This window comes from Benincasa hispida, chromosome 7 (genome assembly GCF_027475165.1).
Source record: "Benincasa hispida cultivar pf3 chromosome 7, pf3_genome.v1.1, whole genome shotgun sequence".
NCBI lineage: Eukaryota > Viridiplantae > Streptophyta > Magnoliopsida > Cucurbitales > Cucurbitaceae > Benincasa > Benincasa hispida.
Window position 1 is genome coordinate 50,709,697 of NC_143484.1, and position 18,268 is coordinate 50,727,964.

At 32.3% G+C, this 18,268-nt stretch overlaps 4 protein-coding genes and 1 pseudogene across 5 annotated transcripts; 1 reads left to right on the plus strand and 4 right to left on the minus strand.

Moving 5' to 3' along the window:
• Positions 1–896: 896 nt before the first annotated feature.
• LOC150035228 (uncharacterized) lies at positions 897–1,873 on the plus strand. Its single transcript, XM_090315119.1, has 2 exons — positions 897–1,293; positions 1,374–1,873. The coding sequence occupies exons 1-2, from the start codon at positions 975–977 to the stop codon at positions 1,448–1,450; spliced, it is 396 nt and encodes a 131-aa protein (XP_090171245.1). The 5' UTR covers positions 897–974; the 3' UTR covers positions 1,451–1,873.
• Positions 1,874–1,932: 59 nt separating this feature from the next.
• On the minus strand, positions 1,933–4,861 carry LOC120080750 (Plasma-membrane choline transporter family protein). The gene is made up of 7 exons (XM_039035373.2): positions 4,501–4,861; positions 3,869–4,329; positions 3,332–3,515; positions 2,990–3,214; positions 2,789–2,905; positions 2,469–2,702; positions 1,933–2,318 (listed from the first exon to the last, which is right to left on the minus strand). Exons 1-7 carry the CDS (start codon positions 4,570–4,572, stop codon positions 2,103–2,105), a joined length of 1,509 nt encoding a protein of 502 aa, XP_038891301.1. The 5' UTR covers positions 4,573–4,861; the 3' UTR covers positions 1,933–2,102.
• Positions 3,544–3,654, minus strand: LOC120082290 (U5 spliceosomal RNA; annotated as a pseudogene).
• A 4,788-nt stretch (positions 4,862–9,649) lies between the features above and the next one.
• LOC120081153 (Eukaryotic aspartyl protease family protein) lies at positions 9,650–11,393 on the minus strand. The gene has a single exon (XM_039035836.2). The coding sequence runs from the start codon at positions 11,207–11,209 to the stop codon at positions 9,710–9,712; it is 1,500 nt and encodes a 499-aa protein (XP_038891764.1). The 5' UTR covers positions 11,210–11,393; the 3' UTR covers positions 9,650–9,709.
• A 2,345-nt stretch (positions 11,394–13,738) lies between these two features.
• On the minus strand, positions 13,739–16,481 carry LOC120080917 (ATP-dependent Clp protease adapter protein CLPS1, chloroplastic-like). 2 transcript variants are annotated; one of them, XM_039035597.2, is made up of 3 exons: positions 16,168–16,481; positions 15,076–15,226; positions 13,739–14,306 (listed from the first exon to the last, which is right to left on the minus strand). In XM_039035597.2, the coding sequence occupies exons 1-3, from the start codon at positions 16,229–16,231 to the stop codon at positions 14,042–14,044; spliced, it is 480 nt and encodes a 159-aa protein (XP_038891525.1). In that variant the 5' UTR covers positions 16,232–16,481; the 3' UTR covers positions 13,739–14,041. The 2 variants fall into 2 exon arrangements, with proteins under 2 accessions (XP_038891525.1, XP_038891524.1); XM_039035596.2 differs by lacking the exon at positions 16,168–16,481 and adding an exon at positions 15,438–15,728.
• Positions 16,482–18,268: the final 1,787 nt, after the last annotated feature.

Genomic DNA, 18,268 nt, shown 5'->3' on the forward strand with positions numbered 1-18,268 from the left:
TTTGTATAACATCGATGGTTTTGGGCTATCTTGCTGAAATCTAATACTCAAATTCTACTAATTTTTCGAAATATTATATAATCTTTCTAAATCTTGTACTAAATCTTATATTTGTTTCAAAATTTCTCCAAATCCGATTGTTTTTACCAAATTTTATATCAAATTTTATATAAATCTTCAAATCTGTACTCTAATTTTTGTTTCCAAATTTCCAAATTTACAAATACCAATCATGGTTTTTCAAATGGGTCTCAAGTGATTTTTAAATTTTATAAGAGATCAAATATTGTAAATAAAAAAAATTAAAATTTGGGAAAACACAAAGAATCTCAAGGTTAATTGGCTGAGATTTCAACGAAAAGGCCTAATTATATAGGATGTGGTTAATTTTCCGAGATACACCAAGATTCATATCTCCCAAATCTTTCTTAATTTTTTGGCACAATTTGATCTTTGGACTGAAATATTTGAAAATTTATGTAAGATTTGATATAAAATTTGGAAAGCTTATATAATATTTAAAAAAAGAAATTGATAGAATGTCAGGCGTTATCTACCCGTGAATCCCAAAACAATGGATAAGTTATAAAAGGTTAAATTTTTATGTAAATTTTGACGATAGATCATGAACAAGATGGATCGATAAAAACTATGAGTTTAGATGCTAATTTCGAAGGGTGAAAACTTAGGGAGGCTGTTTCTGACAATTTATTTAGACAGAGAAAAAAAAATAATTAATTCATTAAATGCATTCCATTTCACTTGGCGAGCTAATCTGAATGTACAAGTTTATGAAATTAATGAAGCAATTAACATCTATACAGAAGCCGTGTAAAATTAACACTAAAATGAATCCCCCCCCCCCCCCCCCCCCCCGTTTTCTGTATCTATCACAATTCTTTTCCCCAGCAGAGTGCTTCATTGGCTCTCATTTCAGTATAAAATTCCAAATACAATCCAACTTCACCATAACCATGGATTTCAAAGCAGAGCTCAACAAACAAGTAGCAGAAGAAGAAGATGGTTACTATGCTGAGATTAGGAAGCAGATCATTCTACTTTTGACAGCATACGACGACGACGAGGCCGAACAACTTTCCAAAACTGAAGCCAAACGAGGTGCAAAAAGTCGACAAAGAGATAGTCGACCACAGCCAGAGAGAAGTTTGAGTTTTTGTCCAAATGGGAATGATTTTGAAGAACCTGTTCGGCATATAAATTCATGGGAGAATGGGAATGGAACAGGGGTTTTCATCCCTCGAGCAGTCAAATACAAAAACTATTGTGTTTTCAGTATGTTCCTGTCTTGACTTTCGAGTTACAAGCACAATGGCAATATTTAACATAACATCACTTTTTATTTTGTGTTGCAGGAAGGATGAGAAAGCATGAGAGAGAAGAAAAACACAGACAAAAGGACAACAAAACCGAGGATCATCCATGTCTTTAAAAGGATTAATTGCAAAAAATACCCCTCGACTTTATCCGTTGTTTAAAAAATATCACTATTTTTTTCAAAGGTTGCAATAATGCCTTTTGACCTTTCACAGTAAGAATTCTTTAGGACTTTAGATGAAAATTGGAAAACTAGTGAATCTCAAGTCTCGTTTCAGGTTACCACTACAGCAATATTCATTCTACTAATAGAATTCTTCTGCTCAAATGGAAAAACACTTTACAGAAGGATAAAGGGAATATTGCAAATTTGAAAGAATAGTCATAGTTGCGAAATAAAATGGAAAGTTGAGGGATATTTTTGTAATTTAGCACTTTAAAAAGTTGTATGTATCTTTGACATTCCCATATCCTAAACACTGAAGCTTCCAAATGAATAAAGACAAGTCCTTGTTATCTTTGGACTTTCATTGACTCTCATTACCAAAATCAAATGAGAATCGAATCGCGCTGACGATTAAAGTAAACTCCAAAACAGTCAGTCAAAACTTTTAAGTTACCAATATAATTTAATCTTGAAATGTTATACTATTGTACAGTTGATTGATAAGAAACAAAAGTAAACTCCAAAACTCAAACAAAAATAGTTTTATTCAAGTGAATAGAGTTAACAAATGAGGTTGTCCATGGTAGTATGGTATCAATGTTCATGCCTGTACCAGGTCTTCCCTGCGGCTGTCGAACCGATGCTCCATTAACACTTCTCTTGCTCGTGCACTCCGATGCTGAAGGCGCTGGTGAAGCATATCCGAAATCTGGTTGAAGAATTCAGCATCCCATTTCTGCATCAACAATGGATTTTCTGCATAACAGATGTATATGGACGTAACAGCACTTTCCACAACCACTATTGCAAGGCCTACCTGAACATTCCAAATAATAAAGAATCAAAAAACAGTTTCTTCAGAACAAGTTAGAACTAGGACTCAATTGGTAAAAAAAGGTTATAATTCGTAGACTAGAATCAGCCAGCAAAAAGTTAAGGAGAATAAGTTTTAAGAAAATAAATTTACCAGGACCATTCCCATCAATGTTGCAGTACATGCCACCATCGACACTTTATCCTTCCACTTGATCCATGTCCAAATACCTGAGCAAGTTCCAGCAGTGAGCCCGCCCATGATGGTGCTCATCAGAAGAACAGCACCTGAACAATCATAAGCAATGAGGGCTTCGACTCCAGTTGACTGGAATAACTCCCATGCATCCCTAGCTGAACGGTTGAAGCTTTTGCCGTAAACTGCTATCTGAAGTAAAGAGAAGCAGGGAATTATGGGGAAACCAAACAAGTCAAACTCAATTATTCAACTTAACATCAGGTAAAAGGGAAAACCTGGACATAGGCATATTTGTTAAAGAAACGAACAAGAGTCTCAACAAGATGAAACAAAAAATCAACACAGCAAAGCAGACACTCGTTCTTGCCAATCTTTGATCGGATTCCTCTGATCTGAAAGATGTTGGTTTAGTTTACAAAGAAATATACAAACTAAAGAAACAAAGCAATCCACAGTAAAAGCGTTTGCATGAATACCTCCCACCGCAGTGTCCGAATGGCAGCTGTAAAAAGTGATCCATAGCAAATGCTACCAAAAGATGTTGTCACAGCATACCTTGAAGCCTTCACCAATGACTTTGATGGCATAGATGATGACTCTCTGCCGCCATGGATTAGGACTAGAAACACCATTCCAGAAACTATAACATGTAAAGTATTACAAAAAACAGCACCAGCCCAAAATAAGCTTATGGAGAAAACCTGCAAATAGAAATGTCATATCATAGAAATTCAGCTAACATTCCTGGCTCCTTCAAGCTGTAAAACTTCTCATCTTCAAATAAAGGGACATAACAAAGAGCAAACTTGCCAGCTCACCACAAGTAGCCACCAGCGTCCACCATCACCCATACTCGATGCCACGATGCCAGCTACTCCAAAAGACCAAATTCCCATACACAAAAGCATGACAATCATGAAAGCATATGCAACTCTTATAACTTCAGGAAGTCCAGATACCATCTTTACAGCCTTTTGCAACACTAGAAGCGTAAATGGTAGTCTATGGAAGGAAAAATGCAAGGTCAGAGAAGACTGCAATAATCACCTAGTCCATTTTTTTTTCAATATATTAAAACGAGCACGCGGTATTCTTTAGTAAAAGGCAAAAGAATAGTTCGCGCTGTGCTCACCGCACGGCTCTGTAGTCCAATCTTTTGTTAATCAATCTACAATTCTATTTCTCAAAGAGCTGAGTTCAAGGGAAAAATGATGAAAAATATTGCCCAACACATACAAAACCGAACCACTACTTCCACTCTTATAGTTCAAATAAAGAAATCAGAGAAAAATTCTGAAACACGACAATAAATCGGGTTCAAGAATGTCGAAATTCTTCAAAATTCAACCTCATACCTGTCTATAACTGATACAACATATAGGAACTGCAACCCGGCACCAATTGAAAATGCTACACCCCAGAAAAATAGCTGGCCCCAGAAGCACAAAACACTTATAACAGCAAGATATGTAGTCAAAATATGCACAGAAATCTTCATTACATGATTTGCAAAAGAACCAAGTAAGAACAACCAAGCCCATCCAAGTAAGCTTCCCACTCCGCCTGCCAAAGCATAAAGTGGCCAGTAATCCTCTGTTAATCCAACCCGATTCTCCATAATTGTATTAGTGTACTTATCGATTTGTAACCTATTGCTCTTCTTGAACCTATTAAGCCCCAGAACCACAAGCACAAATCCCACACTGATCAAATGAATCATAAACACAAAGGACCAGAAAACATCTCGCCAAGAACGTGACGATTCATCCGACAGCGCTTGACCTCCGTCACCACTCATACGACCCTGAGCTACATTCTGTAAACAGCCCAAAGAAAAAGGAAGAACCCCATTGATCAGTCGTTAAAAAAAAAAACAAAGAGGAGAAGAATTTTATCAAAATTTATCAGTAAAAGTAAACGAAACCCAGTTTAAAAAGGCGGCCATAACAAGAAATTGAACAGAACCAAAGAGATTAGTGGGGTTTACCTGGGCCTGATCGGCGGTAACAACGGAGGCGGAATCGAATGAAGAAGAAGAGACGCTACCGGAATCCCCCATTACGAATGGAAATAGAACTATGGAGCATTGTTTAGAAATGGGTTTGTGAATTGGAAGCTTTTGGAGTGAATCATAATGAGGTTGACAAGAACGTGAAAAGTGGGTAAGAAAACGATAGGAAGAGAGGATCAAAGGGTCGCTTTTTAGGGCTTCTTTACAGAAAACAAGTATAAGAAATTGAAAATTTTCAGGAAGGGAAGCAGATTTGAGAGAGAGAGAGAAGAAGTGAGAAACAGAACAATTTGGACAGAATTACTCTGAAACTCGGAAAGGGAACGTGGGGGTGTTCACTTTTGGACACTGCCATTTCCACTCATGGAGGAGTTTTCATGCCACGCGCTCACCGTCCGCGTGATGGGAAAATGATGTGTTCTACATTTCTACTGTTATTCGTTTCGGTCAAGATGTAGACGTTTTTTTCCCCCTTTTTCTTTTCCTGACTGTAAATTCAATTTTTTTTATTTCTCAAAATATATATATAAAGAAAAAAATTATGAAATATAAAAGTCTAATGGGACATAATTGTAGGATATTATTAGCCTTTAAAAAAAAAAAACTACCATATTGAAGCAGGTCTCTAACTTTAAAGTTGATGTTAATTGAATTATATGCCAGGTAATTATTAGTCACTTAATTTTTTTTCTCCTCTATTTTTATACCATAAATCAACTTTGTTCAAATTCTTCTTTTAAAATGTTTAGCTTTTTTAAAAAAAAATAGTGCATTCATTTCTCGATTTAATATTTTTATATTTTATATTTTAAAATTTACTCGTAACTAATTTAAACATGGATCTTTTTAAATATAAAAAATATATTTATACTTTATAACAAAAAGTTAAAAAATGAGGTATTTTCTGAACTTTTTACTATAAATTATAAATATTTTTAAAATTTTCTATTAATAAAAAAAAAAAAAAAAAAAAAAAAAAAAAAAAAAAAACTCATTTAGTTTCTACGATAAAAACTAACACACTATAACCATTTAGTTTCTACAATATTATTATTTTAGAATTAAGTTTGCGCGTGCACATCATTTTATAAAGTCCATTTTCTCATGCTCTATATATCCAAATATGTTAATAAAGTAAACACATCACTAGTTCTAAAATAATAATATGTTACCAATATGTTCACTTTTGATATAACTAATTCTATTAGTTTTTTTTAACTAAAGTTGAAACATGTTGAATCATATGTTTGTGTTTAAAATGTATTTTTAAGTGTTTAATTTAAAAAATAAATCATTTTAGAATAGATTGAAGTGTTTGACAACTACTCAAAATAAGTTAGTATTTTCAACATCTTTTGTCAAAAATGTTTAAATAAAAATGAGTTTTTTAAAAAACATTTTTTCTCAAGTCAATCCAAAATGGGCTTACTCTAATGCTTTTGATTATTTTTTAATTTTTACCTTATTTTTTATTTTAGGGAAAATTTCCTTTTTGGTCCCTGGGTTTGAGGTCTAATTTTTATTTGGTTCTTAGGTTTCAAAATGTTACAGGTTTAGTTCTTAAGTTTTGAATTTAATTTCAATTTAGTTCATAGGCTTTAAAATGTTGCAATTTTACCTTTGACGTTTGAGTTTTGTTTGAATTTAGTCCCTGTATTTCAAAATTTTATATTTTTAACCTCAATTTTTCATCAAATACTCACTTTCAAAACATTGATGTCAATGTCTATAATTAATTCAAAATAATTATGAAGTAAATTTTAAAATTTAATTTAAGTGATGAAAATTAGTGAAACTTAATTAATTATAATTCACTTAATTATTTTGAATTTATTAACCTACTTTAACACCAAATGTAGAAAATAAGTATTTAGTGAAAATTGAGGTTAAAAATATAAATCGTGAAATATAGGGATCAAATCTATACTACATTAAAATGGGGAAGTAGGAGAATTTTTACATATAAAAATGTGACTGTTCAAGTTTAGATGTCCCTTGATACACATCAATATTTGGGATACAACTCTTTGAGTTTAAGTATCTGTTGATTGTTTTTGTGTAGGTTACACATGAAATGGATGTATTTATTCATGTATGGATGTGATCCATACAAAAAGCAAATTGTCGAGTTTAGGCGTTTATTGAGAGATGTTGGAAAAATAAAGGTTGTGCTTTATATTTTCACTTTACAAAATTGATTTATTATATGTGAAAAAGTTGACTTCGAAGTCGAATAATTACATTTTATGCCAATAGAACACCATATTTGAGTGTAGTTAGTGTTACATCTCGAATCTTTGCATTTATTACTAATTTTATAATTATTTTGTTGTTGGTATGATAGATTTAATTGCATCATATATATCTATAAAGTATGAAGTAGTAAAAGCTATTTCAGCATACTTCATCAACATGATTTACAATGAATAAATATAAATGAATTTCAACATTCACATCAAACCTTTAAAACATAAAAAAAATAAAATAAAATAATAAATGGTAAAATTCATAAATATGTGTATTGCACATGAACCGTTACTAGTTTAAACAAAGCTCAAATGCCAAGAAGTTGCAACATTTTGAAATCTAAGAACTAAATTAAAACCAAACTCAAAACTTAAAGACTAAATATGTAACATTTTGAAATCGGGGACTAAATAGAAATTAAACCCCAAACCTAAAGACTGAAAAGATATATTTTTTTCCCTTCATTTTAACAAGATAGATATAATAAGACTATTTGATCTCTTTGTTAATAACATATGCCTCAATTAATAATAAATATATATGTATATTTTTAATACATTATAACTTTATTCATTTTACATAATTATTTAATTTTTAATAGTAAATATTTTAGCTTTAAATAATTCAGCATTAATCCATGGAAAATCTATATTTAAAATAATACTAGTTGAAGCAAGGGGAAAAAATCTACTATTTTGTCTTGGGAGAAAGAGAAAAGCCCTCTACCTCACCTAAACCCACTCCCACTTTCAAGCCTCCATTTTGACAATTACTATTTTATATATAGCTACTTACAATTGCCATTTTTTTTTTTTAAAAAAAAAAAAAAAAAAAAAAAAAAAAAAAGGAATTTTAAATACATTTATCTAATCAAATAATTTAAGCTAGATTATAAAATATGTAAAGATACTATCCTGTACTGTTAAATGGCATATGTGTGAATGATTCTCTCAAAGATCCAATTAAATTAAAACAACTCTAAATACAATCTAAACAACCATTAAATAAAATATAAAATAATATAGAATGGTATAATATATATAATATAGTAATTATGATAACCTCTTTTTATATACTTGAGCAAGGGAGATGTCCACATGTAATTCATAATGTAAGACAACAAATATGCACATGCAAATGCTTGATGTTATATTATTGCATTAAACACTTATAACAACAAAATTCTATACCTACAATTTGATTAAATCTTAGAATTTCCATTAAATAAAATGACATTGATATTTCTAAAAAAAAATGGAATTGATATTTGATACTAATGAATGGATTATTATTTAGAACATACATTTTGGAAAATATAAAGTTTCTCTCTTTTCTCGTTCGTGTAATGACAATGTGATTACCATCTCTATTTCATTGTAGATAAAGAAAAAGTCATATCCTCTATATTGTTTTAATTATATCACATGATATATATTTTTGTCCCAAAATTTTACTTGAAAGTTGATAGTTTATCAATTATGTCAGATGAGTTTCATGCTCATTTTAGCAATTTTGTTTTATCTTTGTTTAGAGACTGGTGTTATATATATATATAAAAGACATCATATACATTACACACTTAGCGTTATTCTATATTGCATACGAAGAATTTTCGTATAGCGTTATTCTATATTGTATATAAAGAAATTTCGTAGATTTCAAAATGTGTGTATTTTTTGAAAATAAGAAACAATTTCAGCGACATAATATGAAATCACAAAAGAAGGGAGAAGTCCCCATAGAAAGATTACAAAAGGCCTTTCCAATTTGAATGGAGATTAGTATAGTTGCAATAATGGAATAAGGGAGCATTTACACCACGTCACAACACTATTAACTATATAGCATACAAAAAACTATTATAAGATGAGTATTTTTCATGGAAAATTCTTCTATTCCTTTCTTGTTAAATGTTCCAAGAAAATGTTATAATGAAAATTTTTTGGAAGAATATTATTTTATAAATAAAAATGAAAGTTGGAAAAAAAAAAATAGAACTCAAAAGCATTTAAAACCATAAACAAATTAAGTTTGCTTTTACTTTTTGGATTTCAAATCCGCGAGAATTTGAATTTCTTTTTACTTTTTGACTTTGTTTAGTAAGAATTATGATCTATTAGTTGAAAGCTTATACCTTAATCAATTGAGTTATGCTCAAATTGTTTCGATTATCAAGTCGAAAAAGTATAAGTTTGATTAGACATATAACAAAAACTATAAAACTTTTAATAATTTTTAAAATTTTGTGTATTAATAGATATTTTAACTTTTTTAAAAAAAAATTCTATAAGTAGACTAAACACAAATTTTTAAAGTTTTAAAACTTATTATGTATACAAGGATAAATTTATTAGATACAATTTAGGGTTGATAGACCAATTAGATAAAATACAAGATTTATTACAAAAAGTTTAACCTACTAAATAAAAAATAAAAAATAAAAAATGTTCGAGAAACAAACTTACAAATGATAGGAATGAAAGGCTAAGGAAAGACAAAAGTTAAAGAGAGAGAGGAAAATGGAAATATCCATAAACGGCAATTGGAACCCTCAACGACAGACCAATCAACGTCACGCCCTTAGTATCCAATGTTCAACGTACGACTAACCTGCAACTTGCAGTTGACCGTTTACTTCTTTCCCAATTCCAATATATTTTAATTTTTTTTTAAAAAAATCTCTCATTAATTGGACCCCGTAAATCCTAACGGTTATATCATTTCCCATCTCAACTTCTTCCCAGTAATACCCCCATGCCACGTCAGATTTTACGACAAGTGGCAGTTACCGTTAACCAGTGGTCCATTTCATCATTCTATGTTACAAGAGCCACTTGAAAATCAGTAATTAGCTTAATAAAAAAAGGGATTAAGAAACTGATTAAGACGACGAAACTTCTATTATTAAAAAAAAAAAAAAAAAAAAACTATATAACAATTAACATTTGTTGGGGGAGAACCCAACGAGCGAATTAGCTAGATCGAAACCGACACGTGTCCCTTGCTGCTGTGCGTTCCCGAGGATTGACAACGTGGAATCCGTAGGAGCAAAGGCGAAACAAAACGTCCCTTCAGAGTCAACCGGTATCAGGTAATTTTTAGCCGGCAACGGCAATTCCTTCCCGTTGGCGAAATGAAACGACACCGTCGGTACTTCAACTCTCGACTTTGACGACAAGTCGTAACATGTATCGAACAACGCCACGCCACGTGCGGACTGCAAATCGTGCGTGCTCTTGACGAATGCATCGCGCAGCACGTTATAAGCGGTGGTCTGCAACCGCGTCACGGCGGTACCGGAGTCGATGATGATCCCGCCGTTACCGTCTTGGCTCATTTGGAACGACGACTCCGGAATCGGAAGTATATCACCTCCGACGCTCATCCCCGTCACGCCTAGGTAGAAGAACGTGTTTAAATTAGGGTTCCGGTGAAGCGGCGCGGTTACGGCATCGGGAGGAATCGGTGAGTTGAAATCGAGAGTCGAGGTGGAATCAGAGTCGCGGTCCACGAGACAATACGAGAAAGACGAGGCATTGAGCTGTGAAGGGAACGAGAGCGAGCCGCCGCCGAGTCCGAGCAAGCCAGCAGCGCCGATGAACAAACCCTCATTGTTATGGCCACAACCTAGGGCAATGTTTCTGAGAGAAGTCGAGCCGAAAGTAACAGTTTCAGTAACGAAATCGCCGACTGTGTAAGACCCATCACCGTAAGAGACCTCGTAAAGACAAGTACCATTCCGGCACTCCGAAACATCGAGCGATTTGCATTGCTCTGTTTCGCAGGACAGAGAAGTGAAAGAAGCAGAGGAAGTAGGCTCAAAGATTGGATCTGTTTGCTCGTAGCATTCAGCGCAAGGCGCGCATTGTACCCAACTTACATCGCTGCCAGTATCGAGCACCATGTAAACCGGACTCGGCGGCCGACCGATTCCGACTCGGGAGAAGTACTCACCACTCCCCTGACTCGCGCCTGACACAATCGGACTCTCGAAATCCTCAGCCCCAAATTGGGGTTCAAGATCTGCTCCAGTAATGCCTCGAATGGCTAAATCCATCCTAGCAGTCAAAGATCTGACTCGAGCAGAGTCGCGCTTCAGTCTGGATAATGTGAGGGATTTGTAGTCACTGTGGGAGGTTTTCATAACTGAAATCCTGGAATGCAACTGGAGAGTCAAGGAAGATGAATCGGAGACGGTATTTTCATCTGTCATTGAAGATTCAGGGTCCAATGCGAAGATCTGTTGAGTCCTCTGAATGGAAGTGGCGACGTCGAGCACGGCGGTTGTAGGGGTGGGAGGCAAGCTCCGGCAGAGGAAGCCGGAAAGAGAGGAGAAAAGAAGGGGGAGAAGGAAGAGAGAAATGTTGGCCATTGGAATGGAAGGGAAAAAGAAAAGGAAGGAATGGTTGAGAAGGGAAAATAGAGGAGGGTTTAGCATTTAAGAGAGAAGAAGACAAGCCGCGAGTGTCATTTAGTTCACTTCACGACAAGCGCGTTTGAAGAGAAAGAAAGAAAGATTAAAGGATTTTGAAGAGAAAGAAAGAAGAAGAAGATGCTTTGAATGAATGAAGCTAATGCACGGGTGGGACATGACCCCTAAATTATGTTATGTTTTCGATTTTATTATATTATATGCTTTCATACTTTACTATATATATAATGTGACCATTAGAATGATACTTGTCGGTTTTAATTTCGCTAAATTACAAAACATACCCTTCAACTCTCTTTCTCTCTCTCTTTTTTTTTTTTTTTTTTTTAATAAATACCCATATTCTTTTAAATATGGAAATATTACCCTCAAAACATTTTTCTAAATGTTTTATAATTATCTATTAGATAGAATTCTTATAAAATGTATGATGTAAATTGGAACCTGATATTGGTAACTTAGAACGATGTGGCAGTATCCTTGTTTCAATATTCGTCTCAAGTTACTATCACATTGTTTACAGTTTCAATTTACATCCAACATTCCAATAAATTTTATATATTTAAGACAAAAAGGTTTGGGTGGGTGCTTTTGTACCACTTGGGCCGTGCCTATCTCTCAGGGTCTAAGTTTTTCCTAGGTGCAATGAGGTTAAGACACTAGAAGCAATTGTGGTTTGTTTTGGAACGGAGAATATTTCTCAGCTTCTTCATTCAAACCTCTAAGTTGAATTTGATTGCTTAGAGGGGATTAACTTGCTAAATAACACGCGGAGGTTTCTTTATCGAGCAGGCTAAGACTTGGAGTTGGATATTGAGAGTTATCTTTTTCTCTCATGTTCGTCGATGCCAAAATGTTCTAGTGCACTCTCTCACATCTAAAGCTTGAGAAAAATACAAGTCTTCCCTCCTTTCTACTTCTTATCTTGAGTAGTTTTCTATGCTTATCTCACGTAAGGTAATCTTTTAATTGTCTGTCTTTTTATTTTCTTGTATTGTCAAAAAAAATATATTACAATATTTGGAAAAATAAGAATAATTGTTATAGAGTTAAGTAAAGTTGGGATTATTTATTTGGGTGGTGGGGTAAAGTTATGATTTTTTGAAAGAGAGGAAAGTGGGGTCAAGGAGGGAACATTTGTGTGTCAAAAGGTGGGAGTTAAATAATTCACTGTTCACATCAGTAAACAGAATGAACTTTAGAATAATGTTGTTTGTTTGAAATTGAATAGGAATGAAATCAATAGCCCACTTGTTTATTAATTCCACTGCTTTTTAGTTTTGGAGCTATCATTTTGTTAAAAGTGTCTCTCTGTATTTATTGGTCCTGCCTTTGATATTATACTGCCCAACTTTGCTTTTACCTTTTTTTTTTAATTTATTTATTTCATTCTTAAATTTCATCCTCTATGATTTTAGAAATTTCAATTTAATCCTTATAGTATAGTCAATTAACACAAAAAATATAGCATTTAACTCATTAAACTCTAAGAGTAATATTAGAGTGCACATTGCACTCATCTCCATGTATTATGTTCAATCATAAAGAAAAAAATATATTTAACAAAAAATAAAAGTTTGTCACGTGATAACTTATGATTAAACATTTGATGAACTACATAAATATGGGTGCAACTCAAGATACATCTGAGTATTTTTTTTTAACTCTAATATAGTCAACTATCATGATAAGTATAGAATTATGGACGATTTGTAAAATTGAACTAAGTTACTGAGTTAAAAGTATAAGATTCAATTAAAACTAAACTCATAGTGATTAACAAAAAAGTTTAGCATCATATGGACGGAAACTATAATCAAAATATGGAGTCCAAACTTCTTGTTTAACATTTTCATAGAAGGTTGAATATTTGCCATTTTTTGTTTTTGGTCTTTCTGAGCATGTAACTTAGACTAAACTTGGCAGTATTGAAAACATAAAATAGAAATGTATTGAAAGAACTAAAGGTCCTTTTTCGTAGGGATCTTGTAGAATATTTAGAGATATTCTGCAAAGTTCAAAATTTAGAATTTGAAAGTGCATTTAATTGATGATTTAACAATAAAAATCACTTCCACGGTATATACTATTTCAAAACTTCAATTTTCTATAATATTTACTATTTGCTACAGTTTTTACTATTTTACATTAATCTTTTTTTTTTGTTACAGTATTTACTACTTCATTCTCAAACTAAAATAATTTACACCTCAAACACATACTTTTCTAAATCAAAGTAAAATAATCTACATTCCAAACACAAACTATTAACTCCTTGCCCCAAACACTTCCTAAGTATTTTGATTAATATTCATATGTTACATCATACATTACTTCATTATTGTATGATATTATATAATATTATATTTAAATGATCTAAACTAAACTTGGTCTCATGTCAACATGTCAATTACCACTAAACTATGCTACTTTCGTAGAATTATTGTGCTCAACAAGCATAAATATATATTTGATTTTATGACAAGTTACAAAGAGAATAGGATGCAGCATATTGAGATCAAATGAACAAAACACTTACAAATTTCTATGTTATATTTATCATCAACCTATGGGGAAGAATTTTCCTATACAATTCTCGTATATGTATCTTTTGTGGGTTAAAAGAGACAATTAAGATAATCAAAGAAGGAAGACAAAATAGAGTCTTTCTACTCTCAAAACAAACAAAATATCAAGGAGTTCTCCGATACTTACATACCAGTTTCCAATCTTCTTCTTCCTTCCTTTTTTTTTCCCTATGTTTTTTAATCCCAACCCATCTCCATTTTATGAAGACAAGTTTGAATACACATGAATGTATTCCAATGAAGAAAAGGCTTAACAGCATCCACCACTAGCAGGTTCAATTGAACTTAACAGCCCATTGCCTCTGAGCTGCATGCAGTGTTCTTCAGCATCAGCCTGAGCACAAATGATGACCAGTGACAAGCCATTGCAGTGAGCTTCTTGCATGATGTTAACTGCATTGTCAAGTGTCATTCCAGGGATGACTTTCATCAGGACTTGAACGACATATTCTCGTTTATTGAAGTCGTCATTATGCAGAATGACACGATATGGTGGTGTCATTTTCCTTGATTTCCTGAAGGATTTTGTTGATACAGAATGATTAGTTTCATATCTGCTGTTTTGTTCTATGAAAAAGAACCATCCAACAGAGAACAATGAAGTTAGCGCATTTATGCAAAATCAAGTTGTAAAATGAAGCATTCAAAATTAACTTCAACATCTGCTAATAACCAGAAGTCTTCCTAAGTTGCAAGAACTTAGCTACTTGGTTTCATTTGTATAAACAAGAAAGAGAAAAATCAGTGATTTCATCCATTGCAATTCAGGCTCAGAACTACCTCCGTTTTTCCCCTTTATGATGCAATTCTTTGAATGCTCATCCTTCTTAATATTAAGAAAACAAAAGTCAATGTATTAAGTTTCAGTTGATGGAAGATTGGCAGTTGGTTAAGCTAAAAACACTAACGCCAAAAATGAATGCTGTATTTCATATCAACAGAGATGCTTTGATTTCAGTGTTCCCACGCAAAGGGCAACATGGCATAGCTGACATTATCTCAAAAATCATCCAAAGTATTGCATTGGCAACACAAAGTGATTCATACAACACATGGAAAATAAAGAGATGCATAGCGTAAAAGACAGTAGTTCTGATTTAGAATTCAAATTGTAAAGATCAGTGAAAACTATCTAACCGTTGGTTTTCGGATGACCCTACACCAGAATCTGCCCATCTCTCTAAGGCCTTTAACTGGTATACTTTATTCTTTCTTTGTCCCCTTTTCTAGTTCAGTATATAGTAGTCTTTTCAATACATAACTGTACGGTCTAATGTTTAATACCTCAAATCAAACTCAGATTCTCTTCCAGGAGTTGCTTTCTCAATAACAGGTCTCTCCAACAACCCTCCTCCTCTTCCTGCCGTTGGTGCTGATTTAACAACCGATGCGCCAAAGTTAGAGCATAGCCCTTTACATACAGAGCTTCTGTCCCCTGAAATTAAACTTTTATAAGAAGTTAATATTATAAATTGCTAATCCAATCATAGTGTTGCACTTAAACAATAAGATAAAGTTGCAAAACGGGAAGGAAGAATCTAATGATATAAATATAACAAAGCAAATAAAGCAAAGGAATCAATAAAGTAAAAAAAAAAAAAAAAAAAGGTAATCTCAATCTTCAAAAGAATAGAAAGTAGATTAACCCATTGATAGCCAGAAACAATGGAGCTTCCAACGTGATTGACAACTAAGCCATATGCAAAAGAGAATATGGAACCCCCACAAAACAAAGCATATAAAGCAAAGTACAAACGCGGGGGGGGAAGGGGAAGTGGAGTGGAAGGAAATTAAAGAAAAATGGCTACAAGATGATAAATTGAAGTGGGATAACATATGCTAGGAAGCTTATAGTCCACACTAGGACCAAAAAAGGAGATAGATTCTTCTATAAATCTAGCATAAGGAAAATGCCACACAATAGAAGATTCTGGAACAATGGGATATGATCCATTCAAGATATCTGCAACAAAGAGAAAATCCTTTTTCCACCAAAAATATTGCACGTTTTGGTCTCAAGGTACATGCTATACAAATGCTGGCCCCTCGCTATCAAATTATTCCAATTAGCCCAATGGACAGATAAGCATGACAGAAGGGCACAAGCATAACAACTTCAGAGATCATTTGGGATCATGGATCATCAAATATCTTAGTAAAAGCTATTAAACTTATTCAGACGTCAATTTTAGTCCAGAATAAAAGATTCCAACACAGAATTAAAGTCAAACCGAATCGAAAAATGAAAGAGATGAGAAAGATGATGTATATGGGCTTTCTCAAGGAATCGGCAATGGCGGATCAAAATCAGCAAAACCCCAGATGATTTAACGATTATTAATGAAGAAAAATAATGAATAAAAGTAGTAGTATTACCTGGTTTGGGGTTGAAGACATGATTGGGTGAGAGAGCTAATTTCCCACAAATCGCAATCTCCATGACTGCTCTTCCTTTCTATCTGGAAGGGAAAATCAATTCCGATGGAAAATAATTTGTCTGATTCTTCTAAAGATTTAAAATTTCAATTGGAAAAGCGAAGTGGAGTGATTGGTTTTTACTGGGAATAGCGGAGGACTTAGGGACAGAGGAGGAAGACGAAATGGAGATTTTAAGAAAGATGTCGTTTTGATAATCAAAAGAACTGGGCCTCGAAACTTCTTCGGTATTACAGCCCATAAAACATGGGCCTTTGTGCCACTGACAATTTTCGAGGATTTATAGAGTTTGAGAAGAGAGAGCAAAATATTTTGAAATATGGCAAAAACTTATTAAATTGAAATGTGCTAACAAGAGAAATACCAAATTTTAAAGTTTTAATAGAAAAATGAAAGAAAATATTTCAAAATTATAAAAATAGCAAAACGGATTTAGATAATAGAAAATACTACTGAGTAAATGACAAAACTACCCTAAAACAACAAAATTAAGTACAAACGAGAATGCAAACATCACTGCTTCAAAAACAACACGAATACACAAATACACCCTACCTAAATATTCTAGAATCACAAATAAACAATAGCTAAATATTTAAGAAGCAAAAATAAAAAAATTACTTAATATGGTTCTTAATGCTTCCAGCTACCTATAGAATGTGTGTATGCGAGGGAAGATGACGGCCAGACCATGGGGTAATTAGAAACTTATAGATGTTTACAACGATGGACTTCCACAAAGGTGAGAAAGAGCAAAGTTGATTGTGTTGTTGGTAGGGGAGTATTTGGAGGAATTGCAACTTCAATGCGACTTTTGGAAATATGATTACGTTTGGCATCAAACTAGTTGTATGGAGTTTCATTGTCTTAATTCCATGTGACCATTTTGCTTATAGGATCTTGAAAGCCAACTACACTGACTTTATAACTCCATCAACCACCAAATCTACGAAAGAATCCCTAACTCGTTGAAGAGACATAGCAAAAATAGCAAGATTGCAAAAGTGAATACTTATTTATTTGTTAAAAAGACAAATTAATGGTATAATAATATAATAAAATGATAATGAAGAAAAGGTGATTATAAACTACAAAAATTATAAAATTTAATTTTTGTCAAAAATACAAATTAATGATATAATAATATAATAAGATGATAATTAACAAAATGTGATTAAAAAATACAAAAAAATGATAAAATAAATAAAATATACAGTTTGTTAGATGATAATACGTATAAAATATTAAGTAACATCCTAATTATGATAAAAAAAATTAATCCAAATTTAAAATAATAAAAAACGAATAAAATAATGTAAAATCTAAAAATGTATTTCAAATTAAAATCAATGATGACAAACAAATTAAAGATTGATTAATTATGAATAGTTTCAAAAAGTAGTTAAATCAAATTAAAATAGATAGCTAATTTGAATTGGAGAAAAATAAGAAAGAAATTAGTTTATTTTAAATCAATTTGTGAAGTAGTTATCAAAATCTAATTTGAATATTTAAAATAAATTTAAATTCCAAAAGATGACAAAAATTACGGAATGACGTTCATTTTCAGTTTTGAAATCGGACATGTTAGATTATAATATGATTAATTTGGTTATTAATTAAGCTCCCAATTATATTATATATATATCCAGGTTATTAATCAAGCTCTCATTACACTGCATTTGTATCTTGATTTTTAATGAAGCTCTACACTTAATATTTTGAACATATGAACCAACTAAGGAAAAGTAAGATACTATCAAATTGTCCGCTAAAATAGTAAATTTGAAATATGTACAATTGAATCTAATAACACATACAAAAAAATTTAAACCTTAAAAAATATAGAAAAGTATCCGATTAATTTATTAAAAATATGTATAAAATAATAAAAAATAATTCAAACATTTGAAACAATTTAAAATTTGATTAGATAAATGAAATTTGATAATATATGGATATTTAAAATATGAAAAATGTATATATTTAATTCATGTGAGATTAAATCGAAAAGTGGTCAACAAAATCTAAATTAATTATA